The sequence below is a fragment of the Pleurodeles waltl genome, chromosome 1_1 (genome assembly GCF_031143425.1).
Source record: "Pleurodeles waltl isolate 20211129_DDA chromosome 1_1, aPleWal1.hap1.20221129, whole genome shotgun sequence".
NCBI lineage: Eukaryota > Metazoa > Chordata > Amphibia > Caudata > Salamandridae > Pleurodeles > Pleurodeles waltl.
The window spans coordinates 240,200,284-240,227,060 of record NC_090436.1 but is presented as its reverse complement, the minus strand read 5'-3'; the positions used below and the strand labels follow the sequence as shown (position 1 = coordinate 240,227,060).

At 42.0% G+C, this 26,777-nt stretch overlaps 2 protein-coding genes across 4 annotated transcripts in view; one reads left to right on the top strand and one right to left on the bottom strand.

Moving 5' to 3' along the window:
* PRKAA1 (protein kinase AMP-activated catalytic subunit alpha 1) overlaps window positions 1–13,503 on the bottom strand; it is a 113,610-nt gene extending 100,107 nt beyond the window's left edge. For all 3 annotated transcript variants that reach the window (XM_069221397.1, XM_069221404.1, XM_069221411.1), the window contains exon 1: window positions 13,354–13,503. In XM_069221397.1, coding sequence (XP_069077498.1) covers window positions 13,354–13,477 — 124 coding nt within the window. In that variant the 5' untranslated portion in view covers window positions 13,478–13,503. The remainder of the gene's footprint in view (window positions 1–13,353) is intronic.
* A 683-nt stretch (window positions 13,504–14,186) lies between these two features.
* Window positions 14,187–26,777, top strand: part of TTC33 (tetratricopeptide repeat domain 33) — a 711,292-nt gene continuing 698,701 nt past the window's right edge. Inside the window, exon 1 of the mRNA XM_069221386.1 lies at window positions 14,187–14,325. The gene's annotated coding sequence lies outside the window, so the exon portion shown is untranslated. The remainder of the gene's footprint in view (window positions 14,326–26,777) is intronic.

The window sequence follows — 26,777 nt, the reverse complement described above, 5'->3', positions numbered from 1 at the left end:
ACATTAAACAAGGTCTGATTTTTTGTGAGGCACAGAGAGATTAAGAGATTTGCCCAGAATCAAAGGATGTTAGGGCTGGGGTCGGACTCAAACCTGGTTCCCCAGTTTCAAAGCTGACAGCTCCAGCCATTATGCCACACATTACGCACCAGCATCACAGACAAGGCCAACATAAAACTCCTCACTAATGTTCAACAACACAGCTTCCTTGTTTTGCAGAGAAATGCAAATCAACTCAAAATCAAGAAGAACCCACATAAATATGCAACTGAAAACCAGACCTGAGATACAGCATTGGTAATAAACAAAAGTACTAATGTACAGTAACAGACAGCCTCAGTCAACACACTCATATCAAAGTTCAGACACTTTCACGCCAAGTTAGGCGTCAACTACAGGCGTCTCATCCTCTGTGTAGCATACCACCGTTTTCCACTCTTCCTATTTTATAGGAGTTAAAACGAACAGCACTCATTTAGCTATATCCACCAGAAAAGTCAAGCGACTTCGCTGCATGTGGCGAGCATGTTCCATAATACATATTTTGAATTATGCTTTCTGAGTTATGGCGTTACTTGGAACTGATAGTTGGCCCAGTAACAGTGGTCAGCTTTTTACAGTGTATGAGTTTCTCTGTATTTACTTTCTTTACTGGGACCCAGTGAAGCTTATGCTTTATCGCAGGAAGGGGGCTGTAAAGTGCTAGGCAATCCAAATGGAATCTGTGCAACAATTAGAGCTCATGGCTTTTGTGTATTTTTGTTGAATAGAGCCTTTGCGGACTTTGTCTGCTGCTCGGTGCATGCATGGTTTTACACCTCCTCCTTCCACTGCCAAAAACTTGGTACTGGAGAGCTCAACTAGGTTTAAGTCTGCAAAGAGCTCCTCCTACTCTACCTTCCACACTACTTTGACAAATGTCTATAAATCCCTAATATTTGTCAGCTCCAATACCCAGCCTTTCAATATTCCCTACTCCCTATTCTTTCAGGGGGGGGAAAAAAAAAAAAAAAAAAAAAAAAGAGAAAGAATTCTGGCTCTCAGTGTAGTACAATTCCTTACGCAAATTCCAAACATTGGTTCTCAAATCCAGACATTCCTCTCCATGCCCGACTGCCGCATTTGATCTCAAGTCCAACACTGTGAAACCAAACATAAAACCTACAAAAGAGTTACTGTAACCCCTATTGGTAATGAATCACAGGAATCCTTCATCACCTTCAAACAAAATATTAATGAAGGTTATGGGTTCAGTTTTGTTCACAACCCACCAAGCTGTACATCACTGGAAGCATACGTTATGAAGGCATCCTAAATATATAATATTGCCTGACGAGCAATCAATATGTCTTGTGCACAGTTTTCCCTGGAAATGCAATTTAACATGCCAGAAATAAATACCTATGCATTATTTGATGGGACCATTGCACAGAATTCTGTCCCCAATGCTTGGAATATAAATTAACACAAATCAATACAGCATGGCAAGCACGTGGTCTGGCTTCTCTATTTAACACTATACTTTGTGGCCAAGCAATTCCAGATATGTGAAATAGTGCTGTTCTGTGTGGCAATATTCAAAAGCGTTGGTAAATGCATTAGGTTTCGCCTATGTGATTAATAAGCTTTTTTGTTTTAAGTTGTAGCTTGGTGAATAGTTGTGCAATATAAGTTACTGAAAGTCTGTTTAAGTGTTGCAACTTATTGTAAGCAAGCATAAGGCTCCCTCTCCTCTGTGAGAGGCTAGCTCCACACATCCATGACATACTGTGCACCATCATCCTTTTCAGATGGGTATAGATGATAGCTATGTGCCTTATTGGCACAGTATCAAATAAATAACATACTGACACATATGATAAAGTCCTGTGGCTTGATGAGATTTATGGGAACTTTATAATAAGCGGATTATCAAATTGTACAACACGTGGAGAAAGTGCTAATCACAATAATGTAGAGCAGAAATGTTCTCTAGTCCTGGAAAAAAGGTTAAAATAGTTATTTTTTCTATGAAAAATAAATAGGAAACCACCTAGTAATCATCTTACCTGCTCACTTTATTACCAGGAGCAGATGCTAAAATGTAAGTTAGCATCCTGGTCAAACGCTTATCTAAATAAGGGTCTGCGATGAGAAACAACTATATGTGGTGTCTGCATGACACTGGCCAGAAACTAGGGACCAGCAATAAAGCTCCTCGCTCTTGAGAAAGCATTTGGTTTGGAAGTGTGGACATTCCTATCAAAAACTGTAGAGAAATTCAAGATACAGAGAAAGCGCAGCTTAAATATTACATATATTAAAAGTGAAATGCTTATATAAATGCCTAACAATGCTGCATATGAAAAATGACCATAAATATTAGTTGCTTAGTGTGTATTCTCAATATGATTATATAAGTTACTACTGTGCACATAAACTAATGTCGATTGTAAGAAAAAATTGCTTGCATCAGGATTAATCGTATATATTAACGCGTACGAATATTGCATTTGTTTTAAAAACCCATAGGCCTTAAGTTAGCGTGAGTTGAAGATTTTAGCTGTGTAGCTCTCATATTAAAGCATATTTTCTGTTTTTCAGTGTGCTGACTCGTAAAGGGCCATGACCCAGCGTTTGTTCCTTTCCTTTGTTTCATGTTGCTAACTTCATCCTGTTCCCATCCGCATACTAGCTGCCTTAGTTTAAGTTTTATACAGAATTGAAACAAAAGTATACCAAAGGAATGTGCAAGGCCATTTGACCATGGATAAAGAAGCTCATGACCCGAGAGACGTGCCAAGATGATGACACAACACCTCGGATGTGCCACCTACGAAGACGTCAATTACGAAGACCAATCAAAGTGTTATAAATTATCGTGGGGTGACAATTAGGATTACCTAATGTATAATTTGATAGGTTAAAGATAGTGGGGTATAGCGAATATCCAATAGAATTTTGGGGGAAGGTATTGCGAAGAAGGGATAAAAACTCATGACACAGAAGAGTCGGGGAATTAGATATGGAATGCCATCGATTTTATCCAGAAACTCTGTCACTCTGTTCGGTGACTTTTGAGACTTAATAAATTATCCTCACCCATAGACTGTCTTATGCTTCTCCTCCTTAAGAGGGAAGTGTCCCCTCTCCACTAGACTGAGTTAGATTGATGGCGATACGACTGATGTCCTGAAGACGAAGACTGATCCTGTGTGCTGACACAATCCTTGGAGGGTAATTATGACATTGTAATTTGTCTATTTGCTTTTCCTTTCTAGGTACCAACTGCTGTATTTTTGATTAGAGACCATAAGTTTAGATGTTTTCCAAATTGGTGTTCTAAATTGTTTTGCATGAAGTCCAACATGCCAATGCTAATTAGAGGCTAGGTTAGGTAAATCACCCTGACTGACACAAATTGACATGACTAACATTATGCCATGCTGAACGAAGACTTACTTGATATTCTATGTGTTTTGATCTATGTTTACTTTATGTTATGCTCTCATATTTGTGATCTTCGCATTATTGAAGTCATATTGCAGTTACCATATTGTGACTATGCATATATGCTTCTTGGTTTTGAGATTGACACTTTGCTAGTAGATTGTAATCAATAGGGAATAAAACTCATAAAATGCTATCACAAGGTGTGGTTATTCATGGCTGAAAGGTCATGGTTGCGTCGACAATTTGATTAATGTCTTTATCCAAAGTACAGTGTATTGTGGTGATAAATATCAGTGATCTTGTTGATATATTACTTGACATATTGATTAGTTATCTCGTTCTACGGTGTCTCACCACTGGGTCAAAAGATTCATCGGCCTAAAACGAGTCCGGATGTGTATAAAATTGACATAGAGGGACGCGTTAACAGTTCTGGTAGCAGAGTGACGGTTTGGCCCTTGGGGCCCTAGAACGGAGATTCATTGTTTAACTTTGTTTTCTGTGATAATGCAAATTGAAGGCATGATGGGTTTCTAAGTTCACCATGACTTTCCCGGGATCTCGGAGCCTGCCTAAGTGAGTTGGGAATGTTTTCGGCGCCATAGTGTATGTGGTTAGGGTCTTTGCGCTTGCTTAGCTTATGCATATTGCAGGTGATTCTGAAGGTTCGTGTGTAATTAGGCCAAAATATGTGTTGTTTAGTAGGAGTGGGCGTACTCCACAGCATGAGAGTAGGAAGTCGGCGTACTTCATATGAGTGCGGCGCTTGGTGCTCAAAATTATCCACGTGGTTGGTTGTTTATGTACGGACCTGTTGAGGTCTAAGACTCCGGAGTATGTTGACAAGTGTAGAAGACACTTGGGTTTATGTTGTAATCTGTGTGGTTTAATAGGTCAATCGGGCGTGGTTGACAAGTCAAGTTTGAATTGAAACGTATGTGTGAGACCGTCGATGGAGATTTGGCAAGTTCTAAAGTGCACTAGGATGAGCCATTGACAAGTCGAGAGTAGAATTTGCGGGTCGAATTCTGCTTGCGTATGCGGGAACTGATAAGGAGAAAGTAGCGGCTGAGGCTTCAAGTGAAATCTCTGTAAAGTTCTGAAGCGAATGAGTTACCCTTCCTGTAGTAAACCGGCAGATTTGTGTTGTCATTTAAGGTGCTCGCAATAATTTGCATTAGTTTGTGTGGATTCAGTGAGGAGCGGACGAGCCGCAAGACTTTGTCAGCTGCAGTGTGTGTGAGTGTGACGTCAGTGGTGCCGCGCTGAGATAGGTCAAGTTGTCGAGAGGGGTCGCGCACGGATTGGCTGCCGTCCGTGAGAGGCAATAGGTTGAGAAAGGTGGGTGAAGAGTGTCCTGGGAACTAAGTCACTTTCCGATTAAAATACAAATAAGAGAATCACAAAATGAATTTTGTTAAGGCATTTAAGAGCGCTCTGAAAGGAGATGTGTATATTGTTGCAACCGATGGGGAACCTACACCACCCGAGAGTACCCCAGCTTATATAGTCATGGAAGAGAAGGGTGTCGCACCTTGTTTATGGATGAAACAGTGGCGCAAATTAACAGAGAAAGAAGGGTGTCTAGCGTTCCCAGAGCATGGAACATTCAATCCAAAGGTACTAGAGAATTTGAGGTGGATGTTAAGTACACAGAAACCACCTCCAAGACCAGTTCAGTATGAGGCGTTAGCAATCTGGGACTTGATGGCACTTAAACATAGACAAGAAAAGGTTTCAGAGAAGATTGCGAAGGGCAGAAAAATCCTATGCAGAGGCTAGGTGGGACAATGAGAACAAAATGTGGAGACAGGGAATTGTAGATGGGTTAAAACTGTTCCCAGCAATAGCACAGGGAGAGGAGACGCCAGGAAAGAAAGCTTCTTGCGAAACAGATAAAGACTCAAACAAACCTAAAGAGAATAAAAGATCTTGGGAAGAGGAAGACGATTCAGATGATGAGGAATTTATGGACAGATTGTTACATGATCGTCCGCCACCTTATGCAGTGAGCGACAATGCTCCAAGTACTAGCACAGACCCTGGGAACCAGACGCAGGAAAAGGGTGTTACTGATACGGTACAGAATAACGATACTGTCTCGATACAGAATGGTGTCAATGTACCCACTGCACCAGACATGCCGATACAGTTGCAGCCTCCACCGCAGATACAGAGAATCTACCCAGATGTCCCAGTACTTGAAACAACTACGAATTTGATAGTGCCGCCAGACCCGATATATACAAAGCCAAAAGCTAATACAGATTGAATCAACTCCGAAGTTGCTTCGCAGCCACAGCTGATACCAGGGTATAACCCGGTGGCTGGACCGCCATTAGTACCTGTCCCGGGTACCTTAGAACAGACATATGGAGTTACTGCTCCACGGAGTTTGGGTCCGGGTCAGACACCTGCTGCCATATCATTACCAATTACTGTTGGTCCACCAGTACCATTATATGCACAGGACAAAACAGGCATGCGTGATCAGGCAGTGATGACTCAAGATGTGATAAGAGGAGGGTCGATGGGAACTCCCCAGATTATAGCTCCGGGAGAGCAAACATTTGAACAGACAAGGCCTTTAATGGACCTTAATCCGGTAGGAGCACCCCTCGAAGCCATGCGACAAGCAGGGTTAGGAGTTTTAACTCCACAAACAAGGAGTATGAACACCTCACATTCCCCAATGATACATGCAGGGAACATTTCGTTGCAGGGTTTTACAGTCCAATAGTTAAATGAATGGTTAGAAAAGACTTATACCTCACAAAAGACTGCAGCGGTTACAATTGAACCAGAGAAAGAAAAACAGGATGAATACCTGAACTTCGTGAGACTAGGGGCAGAAGCTGCTGAGTTAGTGGAAGGCACAATGGGAGTAAATAGATTGGAGTCATACATGGAGGCAGAATTGAGATATTTATGCCCTATGATTACCAAAGAAGTAGGCAAAGTACATCAGAGATTAGCGAACTTGGCAGACAAATACAATATTGATATCAGAAACACCAAACATTTGAAAAGAAGTTATAGTTTAGACTCAAAAGATTTTGAACACATGAGGTCTGCGGGAATGAAAGCACATTTGAGAGAGTTGTTGCAAAGCGCACAAATTTGGGGGGCGCTGGAAACATGGGAAGGCAGATGGGCAAAGAAAAGAGACAAGGAAAAGGGAAATAGCCCAGGATCTAATCAAGCCAAGGCTTCACCCGATTTGGAATCCGTAAAAATATTGCCTATGAGAGAAACAGCTGGTGGTGTCCTAATTCATGTGCCATGGACTAGAGGAGACATTCTATCCTTTACTAACGATTACCCCAGACTGAGAGAGAAACCGATTGAGTGGTACCAACAGACAGATAGGTTTGTGAAGCTCGCGAAATGTCTCTGGGAAGACTTTAACACTTTGTTTGAGATCATTGTTCCGCCTGATTTATGGCTTGAGTGTAAGAGAAGTGTTGATTGGCCGACAAAGGAACCAGAAATGGATAAGGTGACTGGGGCACCTTCAGAAGACGTGATGAAGTATTATCATAAAGTGATTGAGTTTTTTAAACAAAAGGTGTCGCCGAAAGTGACTGATTGGCAGAAAAAAAACGAAAAAAAAAAAACGACCGGACCTCTCAAGAGGTTAAAGAGTCAATACATGCTTATTACGAGAGACTGTTAAAGGCGTTTAAGCAATATAGTGGTACTGAGACAATTGAATCAAAGGATATGAACCATCTCGTGTTTAGATTTGTTGAAGGGTTGCGACCAGAGGTTAGTCAGATGATTAAGAATCATTTGATCTGTTGGCAAGCTAAGCCGATTGATGAGGTGCTGCAGTATCCGAAATACTGCAGTGACGAGACTGAGTTGAAGCAGAAAAAGTTGAAAGAAAAGGTGATGGTGATGCAGATAAGGGCCGCACAGGCAGGAATACAGAGAAATGGAGTTCAACAGATGATACAGCAGCAACCGCAGATGAATGGTGTGTTTCAGGCACAGCCGAGAGGTCGAGGCAGAGGGTTTGTAAACCGAAGTTCAGATTTGAATACGGTTGTAATTCAAAATGACATCCAAGGGGCGAAAAAGATGTGACCATGTGACGCGTGCGGGGGACACTGGAAACAGGAGTGCCCGAATATGGTGCAGGATGGTGTTGTTCAGCAAGGTACTAATGTTGGTACATTACAAAATTCACGAGGTCCGAAAATAAGACATCAGAACCCGAACTTTCAGAACAATCTGGTGCAAATGCAAAGGGTACAGCCCATGCAGCAGATGCAAATGCTGCGTTTTCAGTCAATACAATTACAGCCAGTACAGCAGCAGATTCCTATGGTGCCTAGACAGCAAATGCAATTACCAATGGCTCCGATGGGACAGCAACAGGTGATGCTTCCTCAGCAGGTCACAGGCCAGGTAACAAATCAAAACAATACTGTACAACAGTTCCCATTACGAGGTGAAAATGGCATGAATGAAGAGTGGTCAGATGATAGCTCAGACAGTGAAGAGTGCAGGCTTGCAGCATCCTTAGAGGTGGATCAGAGAGGCCCATATGTCGAAGGAAAAGTGATGGGGTATAAGGTTTCATTTCTGGTTGACACAGGAGATACACGCTCCACAGTCAGAAGTTCCCAGATTGCCTCTGTCAGGGCGTACCCTAAGAGTGGTTGGAGTAGCAAATAAGTATTTGACTAACCCGATTACAGATCCAGTGCAGGTTGAGATCGGCAACTTCCAGGGGCCACATAGGTTCATAGCCTGTGACTCGAGTCCAGTATCCCTACTGGGGAGAGATTTGTTGTGTAAAACAAAATGTTTGATTACCTGTTCCAATGACAGAATTGAAGTACAGACAAATAGTGACGATGAAGGAGATGAAAATCAGTTTTTAGAGGAAGAAACTGGAACAAATGAAGACTACCCTCGGATTACTTTATTCCCAATGCATACTTATACGTTTGTTATATGGTTAATAAGCAGAAATCACTGACGTTACCCATTATTCGTGGAATGTGTCTGAAATGTCTATTGCCCAAAGTCCTGTATTTAGAATATGGCAAAGCATAAGAACACAGAAATAATGCCTCGAAGTATAACGATGCAACACCCGCCCAAAATATTGACTGTTAGCAGGCAGTGTTTTGCTTCTTGCACATAAGCCAAGCATAGTAATTAGAGAACTGGATGAGCTAACAAGAACAGTATAGTAAGGAGTCTTGGTATAGACCAAGCATTGGAAAATTCTAAACCCTTTAAAGGTGGGAGCAGCTAAATTGAAAACACCCTGAACACTGTAAGTTAAAAGCTTGTGAGAGTCTTGTCAAACCATAGAGACTTCCTCCAGATGGTGCTGCAGATCACCAGCCGGCGCCAAGGGGATACCAAATATTGCAATGCAGGGAGCACTCAACATCTTCCCTGGACAAGCCACGACACTAAGCACCTCCCAGGGAGAAGTCTAAATAGTGGAGCACAGGATGCGTGCAAAGAGCCAACAAGAAGATCCGGTGTGGGGCCTTCCATGACGAAGTGAACAGGACGAGTTTAAAAAAACGTGTTGTGCAGGTTATGGCACATACATATATATATATATATATATATACACACACACATACATATATATATATATATACACACACACACACTATATATATATATATATATATATATATATATATAACTATCTATATCTATATAAAAAAAATAAAACTTAAGCACAGTGCAACCTCTGTGCAGGATACAGCACATTAAAAACACACCAAGTGCAAGCAACAGCTTTAAAAAAAAAAGTCGCACCAAGCGGATGAAAACAGTACTTTGTCAACGGGAAACTGATAAGAGCAAGCATGAGAAACAAGCATTGGTAAATGCAGGAAATATGCTGCAGCCAATAGAAACAGAGGAAAAGTGAGTGGCAACCAGTAGGGCAGGATGCAAGCCCCTTTTAAGATTTATATTAATACAATAGATTTCACAAGCGCTGTGCAGGCGAAACCTAAAAATGTGATCCCTGCAATCCTGTGACTTACCATTGCCCCCATCTCTAAAGCTGTTCTCCAAAATATTTTTAGATAAACGCCTACCTCCGATTGAAATTAATACAATTCTGTATTACACAGAGGAATTCAGAAAGGTTTATCAGTTGCGTATGGTAGAGTGATTTTAAAAGTCTTTGCTAGACATGCTTCAACATGTTAGTTGACTATGTCAATATCTTTATTGGTTTCTATAAACACCTAGAATCTAATTGATTGATAGCTTCTATGGAGTACATTTCATTCAATAAGACTCTCAGTGGCCTTAATTAGAATTTTGTACAGTTTCATCTAAAATCCTGTATATATCCTCCGGAAACACGAAAGTCAAATGTTTGACTAAGAATTTATTGGCAGAGAAGTACAGCAGAGTTGAGAAGAACTAACACTAACTTGTACCATGCTAATCTTTACAACATCCTGTGCAACACGCCATCTTTTTTCCCCTACTCTGGAGATCAGAGGACCATATTACGCAGATGATCTTGTACTATGTGATCAAATAGGGATAGGACTCCAGCCTGTGATAGATATATTGCAAATGTATTAAAGATGAAGAAAGTAATAACTGGGTTATGAAATTTGATTGTATTATTTATTGCAAATATTATTTGGACAGTAGCCCTTTAAGAAGGTGGTAAAATGGTAGAAGTTCCAAGAAACTTTTACAATAACCATTGCTGGAAAACCACAACTTCCACTAAGCTCAACTCTTTGCATGGCAATACAAATCATTCTCCCCCATCCTCTTAGTTTCAATCACAAATTTGGAGGCCATTTGGTGGTTCCATCAATTGATATTTACCATGTCAAATTAATTCCTCTTAACTTTAGGTGGTCAATTAGGTACTGGTTCTAAGATTGAGCTCTTAGAGGGACCCATATTACATAACCTTTTCGGGATTCTAAATAATACTCCTCTTGTGATCATAGAGCCTGGATGTCGTTTCAGACTGAGTTGGTCTGTAGCATTACTTCTGACACATAACTTGTCATCAAATTACTTAATATTCACTGAGGCACTTCATATTCAAGGCATCATAACAGGTCCTTCTTATGACTTATTTATTCTGAAGGCAACAGATATATATGACTGAACTGGAGTAAGCAGTTTTTTTTTTTTTTTTTTTTAATTTGTACACTACCAAGGTGATGTTTAAAATGTTGGCCAAAGATTTCATTGAGCCACTTGGTAAATCAGCTGAGCTCTCAACTACAACTGCAGAATTTCTATGGTTCTGTATGGGTAAAACATCAACCTAATTGTAACGTCCCTGTAACTACACACACACAGGTTACGTTACACAAGGACACATTCATTTTTGGGAAGCACTTAATGGAGAATCACAGGATGTTGAGCTGACACAGACTCAAACCTGGTTCCCTAGCTCCAACGTCAGCAGATCTGCCCGCCACGCCACATCCTCTTCCCTATATGTGGAGTTAGAGCACAGATGGCATTGGCTAACTCGCACCAAATGAATGCAACCCAGTACTGAACATAAGCAATTCATGCCTAGGTGTATAAAAGGAACAGAGATCCTTCATGAAGAGATTGCAGTTCATTGCATGTGATCATCTAAGGTATGTATGGCATTCTATGTCATGTGATCCACCTCTCCGCCGTCCCCCAAGTCTTTTCTCCATTTTTATTCATAAGAGTTAATGAAAACTTTTGTGACAATTTGACAGTGGCTTTGATCATTAGTACGCTTATTTAATACGGCAACTTAGCCTGAGATTAGTCAGACCAACTGCTCCTTTTACACAACTTTTTTTTTTTTTATCCCGAGTAACGACAGTCAGCCAAACAGGGAAGCAATTATCCATTTAAGGAGTTGTGATGAGTACGGATGCAAAAATGCAAAATAACTTTGCAAATCTACGGTAGCAACAAACTACACTTTGGATGTATACCAGTGACTAAGCCATTCTATTAAAATATTCTAGGTTAATGGGTATCATCACGGGGAGACATTTGAATTAAGCAGCTATTAAGATATAAGCCTCAAAACACATACAATGCAAACTTTTAGTAATGCCGGTAAGGCTGCAACTCAGTCCATGCGTTGAAATGACTGTAGTTGTGGGCATAAAGTCACCACCCTTGGACATTGTAACCTCACAGTTAATTCCATCACACGAAAATAGCTGACCACATGAGTTGTAACTAAAAAGAATACATAGAGCCCACTGAGCAATGCACATATTCTTACTTACATCTCCTGTGCCTTGTCTGCTTCATTCACAAATTTTAAAATGGAGACTAAACACGAAAATACCCAGTGGCTTAAGATCATCCGGATGGTTATGGGGGAGCACAGAGTTATGATTAAAGGAGGTCAACGTTAAAAAAAAATGATTAGATCCCTGCACACAAATGAAACACACTAATTCGCCTGTTACAAAAATGGACATAAAACCTTTAAACAGGAGACAGGCACCCGCAGACTTAGCAAATGCCCAGTATTATTTGTATTGTACACTGATTTCGTAATTAGAATTTCATGAGCTTACAGGTCCAGATAATTTAGGCTCTTACTCTGAAATACCAATAATACAGCCAGCCACTCACCACTGAAGGACTTGGAATGGACATTTGCCCATGTTGTTATTACGTGTGCAATACAGTCAGAACCCTAAAGAAGAGAGACAAACAACTATACTTTTATCACCGAAAATGTGCAAACGCCAAAGCCAGAGTTCTGTTCATCGACATAAAACATTGTACACTGAATGGTGGTCGGCAAAGTCAAACGCAGCCTTCGGAACAATAGCAGAGACATGCCAGTTAGCCTTACAAGGCCACGGAAACCCCGACAAGGGACCACAAAGGAATTGGTAGGGTACCCGTCAAGTCCGTGAAAACAAAACCAACAAATAACAAAGGATAAATACACAGACTCCCACAACAGAACTAGCCTGTCTGATTTGCATTCCCCGAGCCACTTAAAGTCAGTAACGGAATGCCCGCTACTAGCCTGGAGTATAAAAAGAACCTGTATGGAAACATACCCAAAGAAGCATGTCACAAATAACCTTTAAATTCCACCAAGCCAGACCATGACAAATGCCTGGCTAAATGTCGTCTCATTTGCATAGTATGTCTTCTGCATTTACATACCTCTACCTACCCTTAACAGGACGCTACTCTATCACAAGTGCACACTAAGCGTCTCTGCTGTGCTTTTGTTAACATGCAGTTTTTGGAATGCCTTAAGGTGCTGAATCATGCAGAAGAGACAACATACAGCGAACCTGCAGTTTGGTAAAAGGGTGTTGGGCGGAGGGGGTTATACGTCGCAGTTTAAAACGCGGGATTAAGTGTAGTTTAACGAAAGTGTACATTTTATAGCCATTAATGCACTAAAGGGTGAGGTGGCGTGATTTGACTGAGGCGGCTACTATACTGAAGCATCTAGTCTGGTTCGGTGTTTCACAAAAAAAAGTACCAATTTGTGAAAACCTTACAAAACTACCGTTTTCTGACAATTTGTCAAGTTTTACCCAAGATGCATTCGCCACACATGCAGAATAGGCTCTGCATCGGTGCTTCATGTCCACTGCACCCCAAAGGGCTTTTGGGGTGTAATCTGCTTACTACATACAGAACAACAAGGCAATGGATAAACGCTGCATGAACCTAGTGAAATTCGAAAGATTATGCTTCCAACAAAACCAGGCACACAGCCGAATACCTATGACTGATCTTAACCTCACTCCTTATTAGTGCAAGTACTTTCCCCACCCTCAAATTATTACAATTATAGATCCCCTCTCCCCCCCATCAGCCCAAGTATTGGCATTAAAAGATGAACCGCCTCTTGTCTTCATACAACAACCCTCCTAGGAGATACTCTACCACCCTCCACGTACTGCACGTCACCTTTCACTTTTCCGAAAGTGCCGACTCCCAGCGTGTCCCCCAAAATGTAGTGGCCGATCTTCACCCGCCCATCAAGCTTCTGTTTATCAGCCGCCATCTTGAACCAGGAACTGAACCTGCGCATTGCACGGGGGGGCGGGTTCGGGCAGAGGGAGGTGGGAGGGGGAGGGGAATTTATGCTTGACCATCTCTGTATGAGATCGCGGGGAACGCACCCATCTTATGTTGCAGCTGTAGAAGCGCACTGTTATCAGATGGGTGTGCAATATTACCCGATACCGACACAAACGTGTGCTGCAGTGTAAGGATTGCAAAACCAATCTAGATCGGATTGCAAGTAATACCCCGTAGTTGAGCGGAGCACAGTACACAATGAATGCAAGAAGCACACTACACGTGTACATATGTTCTAAAATGTGTTCGGACTGCAAGGATCCAATGATGGTAGTACGATTTGTAATAGCGCGTTACAAGAAAACGGAGCTTATTAATACACAATGCGTTGTATACATAGAGGTACTAAAAATTGACAAACTACCATGTCACACCTGGGATATGGGCATATTCCAAGATGGCTTCCTTTTCATACTATATTGAGACATGATCTACAGCGCAAAGCTGTTATCCCACTTTACCGAAAATAATTGACAATATAAACAGTATAAACTTTTTATACAACAGGCCAGCCCAGTCCGTGGACAAACCACAGCTTAGTTTACATTAACCAATAGCCGTAGAGGTTTGGCAGATTCATGGCGACGTAAAAAAGAAGACTACGATATTATTGGACGATTCGTGTGTGTCGTCACGCGAATAAGGAAGTTGCAGTACAGTAGTACACAGAGCATTACATCTGTGGGTATTGAGCTGTGACTGATCTGCTGTGTCGGTGGAAGCAGGAGTTGCAACTCTCCTGGGCTGGATTGCTTGATATTGCTGGCTCCGATCTTGCTCCCTTGACTGCAACACACTGTAAGTGTTTGCAACTTTTTTGTATTCTCTTTTTGAGGTGTATTTTATTATACATTCGATGCTAGTAGTATTGCTTCGGTTCAGCACAACTCAGTTCTTACACAGTACTCCCAGCCAGGTTCCTCATTTTTAAGTAAATTGGGGTATGGGGGTGATGATCCTCCTGAATGGATGGCAAGGCACAACATTTCTGAACTGAGGTTGCTTGCTTTAGTACAATGTCAGCTGCAGCCAATTTCTGTTGGTGAACTTGCATAGCTGTGAATGTGAGCCAGGTGAATGGGTTGTGGAATGACATCAGCGCTTTTCTGAAAGCTAGTGGCGGGCACTTCATGCGGAGGATGATCCTGACTACATTCGATTTACATTGGCATATATACCAGCTCACCAATTCAGTAGCGAGACCCCGATTTCTAAAGTAAAAATGGCGTTATTTTAGCCTCTCCCTCCGCTTAAAAGTGCTTCCACTTAAATGCAAGTCAAAAGGTAAAATACATTCCCTTATTTACTGTTTATATATTTCTATCTTTCTTGCTTAAAAAATGTTGGCAAATAGGTTTTGCTGTCTCAGGACTGAGCCTGCTCAATCACGTGTTCTTTTATTTATGCCCTCCACCTGGTGCGGGGATGCCTGGGTGTGTATTCAGTGAGATGGAGATGCCGGTCGGCACACAACATCTCTTCACAACTCAGATTACAACTAAAACCAACATGGTGAATGTTACATATCCTTTATGTGTGAATGTTATCTATTCTGCATGATGGAGTTCAAATGGATAGGTTGTCAATTATCATATTATGGAATGCTGTGCGAGGTTCTGCTGGTGCATTGAATTCCAGCTGATTCCGGTCAGAATGCCTTCTTGTCTAGATTCTTCGTGAGCTTCTTATTGTTTGGGTAGTCTACAGTAAACATTTTACACTTCATGGTGTCGGTGTGTTATACATGACAAGAGAGAGTAATGAAGATTCTAACTAACATTGTAGGACTCTTGGGCCATATATTCTGCTCAGTGGGCATTAGTCACAAAGCAGACCTACTGGATGCCAGAAAAGAAGCATCATGTCCTAAAGGTAGTTCATAGGACTCAGTGAGTACTACTCTATGTTTGTTGTTTTGATCTACTCGTTAAGCTGTTTAGGGCTTTTGTTGAAGAAATGGGTGAGAGATACGTTTGGAAAGCATCAGCATGAATCTTTCACACTTACTAAAGATATTTGTTCTAGGGGTCACAAGGGCAGGGGAGGGCGTTACAGAGAACATGCTGGATATAGAAATAGCACGAAGAAGTTACCAAGAAGAGGAGAGGAAAGGGAAGGGAAGGAGTCCATAAGATTTGTCGATTGTTTTACTTTTCATTGATTTAGGGATCTCAAGAAGGAGGTTGTTTTTTCTTCTTGTGGATCTTTCGCTCCTGGTTTTGTGCAGTTTGTCTTTGAGATAGGATGGAAGGCCGGTGTGGATGACCTTGTGGACAGAACATGTTGAAGGAATTGGGGGGCTTCTAGAATTAGCCAGTGTAGCTTCTTAAAGATAGCGGCGATATGGCCTATCGTTTTGTATTAGAGATGAGTTGGGCTGCCGTACGTAGAAGTGTTTTGAAAGGTGCAGTTGATGATTTCAGTAGTCCAGCAAGGAGAACCTTGCATCCAGTAATGTGTTAACAAAACAGGTTTAAACAGCAGTCCTAAAATCTGTTTGGGGAATAAACGATTTTATTTTTCTTTGCAGATATAGTTTGTTTGTTGATGCTTTTGTTAGGTTGAGATTGAAGAAGCGAAGGGAGTTTGGTGATGGTACTAAGAGATTTCGTGATGCTCACTGGGAGAATGAGTTAGAGACATTTTTGGCCTGGCAAAGGGATTTTTTGTTGCTTAGAGTAGAAGGAAGTTCAATGAATGATCGTGTCTTGTTGCTGTTTGTTGAAATCATAATAACATATACTCTTGCCACACTTCTAAAAGCCTTTAGGCATCAGTGGGAGTCATGTTCCTGGTGTTCAGTATCAAATAATCATTTGTTTTACTGGGGCTCATTATATGTTTGAGAGCATGTGTTTGTTATTTTTATATGTTGTTTGGAGTTTTGAGTTGATGTAACTGATGATGTGTGGATCCAGTGTGGGCAGTTAGCAATGTCTTATTTGCATATTGTATACTTGTCCTGCTTCTGCAGTGTACGTTTAAAGAAACCTGACCATGGAACTTTTTGTTGCTCAAGTATCTGTAGAATAGAATAAGGAGTTATTTTCTCTGTATCCTCTTGGCTCTATTTATTGCCATTCTAACAATGTTTCTTGTATAGTAATTTTGTTTAAATCTCTCACTTGTAACTCTCACTTCTGTTTCATACATACTCTCTTCACTACATTCTTAAAAGTTTACTATATGGTATGTTGCTGTTTTGATGTTTAGGGTGTCTAGATGTAGATCATGGTAGAGTTTACTTTCATATGTGTTACTGGGCACCTATTGTTCATTGTCTAGAAATGCGATAGGTATTGAGTTGTACCCGATAATTAGTTCTCTGTTTGTTGTGTTGTGGTTCAGTAAGGAGTGTAAAAGAGTGAGTTCGGTGTTGTAGCCTTACCTGAGTATAAACATGGTATTTTCATATTTTGATTTGTCGTCATCTTACATGCATAGTCTTTCATGTTTGCCCAATAATTAGTTAGAATACATGGTAGAAACACGTGAGACAATAGCTTTTCCTCCCTTTTGTCTGGAGAGTGTCTTGAAACAAAAATAGTTGTGATTTAATGTGAAACATGCCATTTCTTGTAGTATTTCTGTATTTAGGAAAAGCTGGCTGATTTTGTGTTTGAAGACATTTGCATTGTCTATAATCCAAGGGTGTGATGAATAAAATGTATATAAAGATTGGGCATTGTTGGAAAATGGCCTCTCTGAAGGGTCGCCCCAAACTTTTTGCCTCCCTCCTCTCCTTTTTCTGACCTAATTTTTGCTGGCTTTAGGACTCTGGACACTTTACCACTGCTAACCAGTGATAAAGTGCATGTGTTCTCTCCCTAAAACATGGTAACATTGGCTCATACCATTTACTTGTAAGTCCCTAGTAAAGTGCAGTACATGTGCACAGGGCCTGTAAATTAAATGCTTTTGTGGGCCTGCAGCACTGACTGTACCACCCACATAGTAGCCCCTTAACTATGTCTCAGGCTTACCATTGCTAGGTCTGTGTGTGCAGTTTCACTGCCATGTCGACTTGGCATTTAAATCTACTTGCCAAGACTTGCACTCCCCTTTTTTTACACATAAGTCACCCCTAAGGTAGGTCCTAGGTAACCTATAGGGCAGAGTGCTATGCAGGTAAAAGGCAGAACTTGTACCTATGTGTTTTACATGCCCTGGTAGTGAAAAATTCATACATTTGTTTTCCACTACTGTGAGGCCTTTATGTGTTTTACATGTCCTGGTAGTGAAAAACTCATACATTTGTTTTCTACTACTGTGAGGCCTGTTTCTCTCATAGACTAGCATTGTAACTGCCCTCAAGTACTTTTGAGTGGTAGATTCTGATCTGGAAGGAGTGGCCCTGTCATGTTTAGTATGGCCAGAATGGTACTAGAAAATCCTGCTTACTGGTAAAGTTAGATTTAATATTACTATTTTAGAAATGCCACTTTTGGAAAGTGGGCATTTCTCTGCACTTACTGCCACCTGTGCCTAACAGCCTGTCTCCAATCCACGTCTGGCCTGTGCTGGTTGACAGCTCCCCTTGTGCATTCCACCCAGACAGCCATAAACACGGGGCACTCAGTCCCATCTGCATTCATCTGCATACTGAATGGGTCTTCCTGGAAGGGTGGAGCGGTTCACTCTTACACTTCAAAGGCCAGTGGCCTGCCCTCACACAAAGGACTGATAACCCCCCAGAGGGATCCTGGAAGACAGGACTGGGCTGAAAGGGGACCTTGTTCACTTCAAACCCACTCTTTGATGTTTCTCCCACTTCAAACGCATTTTGGGGTATATAAACTGGATCTTTGGCCCTGCCAAATTAGACACTTCTGGACCTACACCTGGACTTTGTCAGATAGATTGTCTGGCTGCCCAAAGGACTCATCTGGACTACTTTGCTGAAGGACTGCTTTCCTGCTTGTTGCCCTGCTGCCTGGTGCTCCTGACTCTGCTGGAAGGACTCTGTCTTCCTCCTAAAGTGCTCTCCAAGGGCTTGGATTGAACGTGCCTCCTGTTTTTGAAGTATCAGGGCTAACAAAGACTTCAACCTCTTCAAGAAACTCCTTGTGCGCTGAAAATCTAAAGTGCAACGCAGGCGGAAATTGACCAAAGGCTGCATCGCAGTTGGGAAATCGGCGCACCGCCGACCGGAATGACTCAGTTCCTGCTCCTTCTACCAGCGTGTCAAGGATTATCAGCACGTCGTCCCTGGGTGTCAAAATATCCCTGCAGCGCGGTGAGGAACCAAGACTGTGCTCCTGACAAGCGACGCAACCCCTTGCAACTTGGAAAGAAACAACGCATCTTCTGTGCCGACCTGCAAAACCTGATGCATCGTCTTATTTTTTCTTGCATCTCCTCCTCTGAGGGGCCCGTGCATCATTATTTTTGACGCATCCCAGGTACTGCTTGTTACAAAGAAAACTATTGATTTCTAAGGATTGAGACTCTTTTAAACCTTTTAAAAGTGATATTTCAACTTGTGCTTTTTGGAACTTTGTTGTTTTTACTTTATTTTATTTAGATTAATATTATCTATTTATCTAAACCTGTGTGGTGTATTTTTGTGGTGTTTTCACTGTGTTACTGTATGATTTATTGCACAAATACTGTACACATTGCCTTCTAAGTTAAGCCTGACTGTTCAGTGGCAAGCTATCAGAGGGTGGGCACAGGATAATTTGGATTGTGTTGTGACTTACCATGACTAGAAATGTGGTCCCTATTTGGACAAGGGTGTATACCTCTGCCAAGTAGAGACCCCAATTTCTAACAGGCATCCATTATTTTAATTACAAAGTTATGTTTTTATTAAAAAACAAAGGGTAATGTAGATAACATTGTGCATAAAAATGTATGCACATAATGGGATATTTTTTCTATGAGGCAGATGTTCCTTGATTTAATTGACGTACTGGCAGGAGAGGGAGCATACCTTTGTGTATTTTGGTTAAAAAATAGACCACATGTATAAAACATTAGCCAGTTTTCAAAACAGAAATTCATCACAATTTAGTAATCAGATGGCATACCATTTTTAGGTTGAAACCTACCAGACATCACAGCTTTCTGGTTTGCTAATAACATCTTGAGGACATTCAGAATGCTTCCCTGGGAATATATTTCTCCCGTTGCTTACCAAAGGCCTTTTGGTTTGTAACGCACATATTCTTACTTCCCATTTGCATTTATTTGTTTTAGGCTGTCTAGCTTGAATTTATTTGTCCCTTCCCTTGCCAAAATCTTATTTACAGTATCCTTTAAAGTGCTCCCTTTCGGTTAACAGGCCTTTTACTCTTGCTGACAGGCTCCGTCTGCCAAGAGAGCTTGGTTTTTACTTTTCTTTCTGTGTCTTCAAAGTGAGAGGATTTATGTGACAATCATGCTGGTGACTTGGGGTAATTCTGAAGTATGGTGGAAACAAATAGTTTAGTACCATCAAAACAAACCTATATACTAGGTGATGACACTTCCACACATTATAGTTTGTGAGCTTTATACTTTTATCAGAAAAACTATATGTCTGTGCAAATGTAATGGCCATTTCAATACAAGTTGTTTTGTCTCTGATGGCTGTGTGCTACCACACCATGCATAATACATTTTATCCCACTCCACTCTGCATCACTCACACCACGCCACTCTGCTTTATGCCAATCCACACTGCACTCTCCAGTGCACCATTCCACTCTACACCACTTCAGTCTATGGCTCTGTACTTTGCATCACTCTACACCAACGTACTCTACTCCACTATGGAGCACTGTACCCCTCGCCACTGTACTCTAGACCACTTCACTGTATGCCACTCCACTCTATGCCACTCCACTGTACAACCCTGCAGTCTACACCAATGCACTGTGCTCTGTACCACTCCACTATAAGCCAATGCATTCTACGCCATCCACTCAACACCACTCTAATCTACTCTGCACCACTGCATCTATGTCACTGCAGTCTACACTGCTCCACTCCACACCCCTCTACTCTGTACTGCTCTACTATATGCCACTTCAGTTTACTGTAACCACTGCATTCTATGCCAATGCACTCTACACCACTTTACTAAAAACAATGCACTGTATATCATTGCCCTCTATGCCAGTCTTCTCTGCACCACTGTACTCGACGTAACTATACTCTACTCTGCAACACTGCACTTTACACCATTGTTCTCTATGCCATTGCACTTCTTTCTTCACAACTGCTCTGTATGCCACTCTACTCAGCACCACTCCACCCCACTGCATTCTACACCAATTCACTCTATGCCACTCTACTATACACCACTACACTCTACGACAATCTACTCTGCGTCACTGTACTCTCTGCCACTGAACTCTGTACCATTCTACTCTGTGCCAATGCACTCTACGACACTGCAGCCTACTCTGCATCACTCCACCCTAAGCCACTGCACTCTACGCTGCACCACTCCACTGCACTCTACGCCAATCCACTCTAATCTAATCTGCGCCACAGCATTCTGATACTACACTCCACTGCACTGCAACCTACTCTGCACCACTCTTCTTTATCCCACTCTATATCAATGCACTCTATGCAGCGTTCCTCTGTATCACTCCACCTTATGCCACTGCACTCTACCCTGCACCACTGCACTCTACTTCTCTGCACTCTACGCCAATCCACTCTGAGCCATTCAAATCTACTCTGCACCACTGCTCTCTATGGCACTCTACTCTATGCCACTGAACTCTATGCTGTTTCACTCTGCTCTGAAACGATCAACTCTGTGCCACAGCACTCTAATCTACTGTATTCCACTCTGCACTGTTCCACTCTGTGCCAGCGCACTCTGGCCTAGAGAACTCTGCACCATAGAACTCTGTGCCACTGTGCTCTACGCCACTGCACTCTACACCACTTCACTCTACACCTGTGTACTCTTCTCTGCACCAATCTATGCCTCCACTTTTCATCACTGCACTCTACTTTACTATGCACAACTTCACTCTTCGCCATTGCACTCTACTTTACTGTGCACCACCTCACTCTTCGCCACCGCACTCTGCACCACTCTAGTCTAGGCCTCTCCACTCTGCTCAGCACCACTCCACTCTACACCAGTGCTCTCTACACCACTGCAGTCTGCACCACTCTACTGTAAATAACTGTACTCTACCCAATGTACTGTACACCACTTTACTCCACTGAGCACTAGCGCCATTGCGCACTAGTCACTGCAGTCTACCTCACTCTATTCTACTCTGCACCACTGTAGTGTATGTAACTACTTTCTATAGCAGTCTGCTCTGCAACACTATACTCTGCACCACTGCAGTCTACACCAATGCACTCTACTGCAATATACTCTTCACCACTGCACGCTAAGACACTCTGCAAGACCACGCTTTCTGCCACTGAACTCTATGCTACTCTGCACTGCTACACTCTATGGCACTGCACTGTACTCTGCACCCCCATTTCTGTTCCAGTGCACTCAACTCCACTACATTCTAGGCTACTCTAATCTACTCTGCACCACTGCACTGCACGCCACTGCACTCTATGCCACACCACTCTACACCTCTGCACTCTTTCCTGCACCACTTCACTTTACCCTGCACCACTTCACTCTACTCTGAAACAAACTACTCCATGCCACTCTGCTCTACTCTGCAGCACTGGACACTGTGCCACTGTACTCCACCCTGTGCCACTCCACCATTCACCACTCTACTCTATGCAATTCCACTCTATGCCACAGTAATCTGTGCTGTGCCACTCCACTCTTCTCTACTCTGTACCACTCTACGCTACTCTCCGCAGCGCCACTCTGCACCGATGCACTCTATGTCTACATCACTTTCCTCAAAACCAGTGCACTCTAAGCCACTACACTCTATGCCACTCTATTCTGCACCACTGTACTTTATGCCTTTACTTTACAACACTTCACTCTGTGACACTCTACTCCACTCTGTGACACTGCTCCACTCTTTGATGCTCTATGCAACTCTCTCTACTCCACGCCACTTTACTCCACTGTATTCTACGACATACTACTCCACTCTTCCATTCCACTCTGCCACTCCAGTACTCCTCTCTATGCTACTCCATGCCACTCTATGCCACTCCACTCTGAAACTCTATGCCGCTCCTCTCTCCGACACTTTACTCCACTCCGTCACTCTATGCCATTCCACTCTACTACACTACTCTACACTACTCCACTCTGTGACAATCTACTTTTCTCTGCACCACTCTACTCTACAACACTCTACTCCGCTCCAGGCAGCACCCTCTAAGCCCACTCAACTCTACACCACTCCGCAAAACTCTGTGCCACTCCAGACTAGTGCACTCTGACACTCCACTCTACTCCATTGTACGCCCTTCCACTCTGACATCCTGTGCCCTCCACCACAGTCCACAATACTATGCCATTCCATGACACTCCACTTCACTCCACTGTACTCACCTCTACTCTACACCACTCCATAACTCCCCACTCTATTCCCCTCCACGCCACTCTTCTTTATGCCACTAACTTTTAGCCATGCTGAACAGCATAAAAGCTGGTGTACAACGTGGCTAAAACAAATTGGCAAAGCCAATAGCTCTTGCTTAGGCGAGACCTATGGGCTTTGCCAGTGCTTGTTATACCATTGCGAGCAATTGACGTTTGGCATTGCTTATAACTTTATTATGCACATTCTTATTAAGGTCTTTGTCCTGGATTTGACTTGTGCTTCTGTATCTTGATCACTCAAATTTATAATCTCCACATTCATTCCTTTATCTTCGTTCATTATAATGATGAATTTATAAATTCTCATGTTAATTAGCACTTCCTTTTCTTGTCTAGGCAAACCAATTGTGATTGTCTTTCTTATTTTCAATGTCATGTAAAATGCATTTGTAGAATCATCAGTGTTGTCATGGATGGGGAGATGTCAGAGCAAGTTCAAATTTCAATTTAAGCCCATTACCCATTATAAATCTATGTCTTCATTTGGCAACATTTAGTGATCCAAAAGTTCTTGTGCAGTCCCATTACTCAAATACTCATTTCTGAAATGTTCCTACACTTTGAAGAAGTGATATAAAAAATGACAGCAAACCTAAAAGTGTTCACTTTAAGATCAAAGGAATCAGTTTGTGACATTTGTGAGAATGATATTCTCTCACTGAGTGTTATCAGTTCTAGTTCTGATAATCTATCAGATAGTGTAGTGCTTTCCTCTTATTTAGTTTCTAAGCACTAACATAACACAACAGAAATGTACTTCTGAGGTCAAAGAAGACTTTTATTGTTGTTATATGAATGACGAATTAGTAGCTTTCCAGTCCGCGTTAATCAAACAAAATATATCAGTTTGCAATATACACAGCAGGTTATATTTATAAGATATTGAATGCAAAGCAAAACAAATACTTCACCGTGTAGGAACTATTTACAGCTACATCTTTCTAAGGTCTGCAAGCTGATGACCCCTGTCAGCCGCGAGAAAGAGTTTCATCTACCCACACGGGATGCTGGCAGCTGGCGCCAAGCTCCAGCACGAGGTCCGGCAGATTCGAATCTCACTCTCTGCAGCCTGTTACATTCGTTACAAAGGTGTGCCCCCTCCTCTCAGACCTGGGAAACTGAGCAAGCCTTTTGGAGACTGGCCAGGTCTCCAAGACTACTCCTGTTCCCAAGCTCAAGCGAGGAAAAACAACGCCCATGTACCCTCTCTTATCAGGTCTAGTCTACTGTGAGAGCAAAACATCTTGGTTCATCTGGTGCAAAAACACAGCTTGGAAAAATACAGCTTGGATTCTCAACTGCAATGTCTAACTCCACGTTAAAGGCAATGGGCAGCTAACCTAAATATCAAATGCAATGTCATGTTAAAGGCAATAGGCAGCTAACCTAAATATCAAATGCAATGTCTAGTGTCATGTCAAAGCCAATAGGCATCTAAGCTGAATACAAAATGCAATGTCTTATATCATGTCAAAGCCCATAGGCAGCTGAGCTGAATATAAAATGCAATGTATAATATCATGTCAAAGCCAATAGGCAGCTGAGCTGAATATAAAATGCAATGTATAATATCATGTCAAAGCCAATAGGCAGAATATCTAATAGCATGTCAAAGTCAATAGGCAGCTAAACTGAATACATCATGTCAGAGCCAATAGGAATGCAATGTCAAAGCCAATAGGCGGCTAGACTGGATACAGCATGTCAAAGCCAATAGGCAGAATACAGAATGTAATGGCTAATGCGATGTCAAAGCCCATAGGCGGGTAAACTGAATACAGAAAGTAATGGCTAATGCCATGTCAAAGCCCATAGGTGGCTCAACTGAGCAAAACATACCATGTGCTACTGGTGAACATTGAGCAACTAATATGCGCAGTGGTGAAACACAAAGTCATTGGTCAAAACAAAACTTATCAAATGGCAGGACAGATAGATGCATTACTTTTTTTCTTTTTTTCAATTGTTATCTTTTTTGATTCTCTTGTTTTTACTCTTTCTGCCTGGTGTTTGTTATCTTTTTCTTCGTGCCTCTCCCATGTCTTTGCTTTTTTGAGATTATTTTGCCCCCATCTTTCGGGTTTCTATGTTTCTCTGCACAAGTCTCATGTATTTTTAATCCCATAGAAATGTTTTCTCTCTGTGTTTGATTTTGTACTAGTATTGGGTTTTTCATTTTTATTGGCCCATCCAGTTTTTTTTATTGTGCCTAATTCAGAGCATCATTCCTTACTCAAAATTACTTGTATGTTTGTTCTGCTAAGGGCACACATTTTGTATAAGAGTAGTGTTTTACACTGTGATTATCTCTCTCATCTCTTTTTCAGTTTAGTGCCTTTTTTTGGGGGGTCGCAGAGAGCGTGCAATAGCTCATGTGTCTTGCTTACAATACTCTGTTGTTAACAATAAGAGCTTGGAGCTTGCTCCTTGTTTACCATTTGTTGGCTTGCCTGGCACAGTTCTTTACAGTCTCATACTTCATCACTGCAGGCCTAGCATAATTTCCCTTCCTCTTTGTGAAGCATGGACTAAGCATTGATTGATTCAACGTAATCATTGCTCAGCCGCTGCTCCTTACGTGACTGAGGTACTATTTTGTTGTTTTTAACTTTTAGTGCCATGCAAACAGAAGGCGTGTGACTAGCACAAGTGTGTCCAGCAGCACAAACAAAATTGTAAAGATTTATTTTTCATAGTTAACATTAGTTAATCTTGTCAAGTCTTCTTTTCTCACTTTGCACTCATATTTTCTTTCAGTTTTGCTTGTGGTTGCTGTTCTCAAAAGATGAGGATTATCCTGTTCTAAATATTTCAAAGCAACATTGTTTCTTTCTTATGTGTAATTTCTGAAATGATGCTTTAACACATAATTGCACAGTACACCCCAATCCATCCAATTCCAATCCGCCCCACTCCAATCCATGCCAATACACCCCATCTCATCCCACACCAATCCATCCCAGACCAATCCACCACACTCCAACCCACCCCACTCCAATCTGCCCTACGCCAATCCAAAAGAGTCTGCCCCACTCCAATCCAAAGCAGTCTGCCCCACTTCAATCCAAACTCCACTCCAATCTGCCCCACTCCAATCCAAAATGATCTACCCCACTCTAATCCACCTCACTCCAATTTTACCCCACACCAATCCACCTCACTCCAATCCTCCCAACCTACCCCACTCCAATCTGCCCAACTCTAATCCAAAACAGTCTGCCCCACTCTAATCCAAAACAATCTGCCCCACTCTAATCCAAAACAATCTGCCCCACTCTAATCCAAAACGATCTGCCCCACTCCAATCTTAAGCAGTCTGCACCACTCCAGTCTGCCCCACTACAATCCAAAACAATCTGCCCCACTACAATCCAGAACAGTCAGCCCTATTCTAATCTGCCCCACTCCAGACCAAAACAATCTGGCCCACTTCAATCTAAAACATTCTGCCCCACTCCAATCCATCCCATGCCAATCCAAAATGATCTGCCCCATTCTAATCAACCCCACTCCAATCTGTCCACCCCAATCCAAAACAATCTGCCCACTCTTATCACAATCTGCCCACTCCAATCCATCCCACTCCAACCCAGAACATTCTGCCACACTCCAGTCCATCCCACTCCAATCCCAGATCAATCTGTCCCACTCCAATCTGCCCCACTCCAATCCAAAACAATCCACCCACTCCAGTCTGCCCCACTCCAATCCAAAGCAATCTCCCCACTCCAATCCAGCCCACTTCAATATAAAA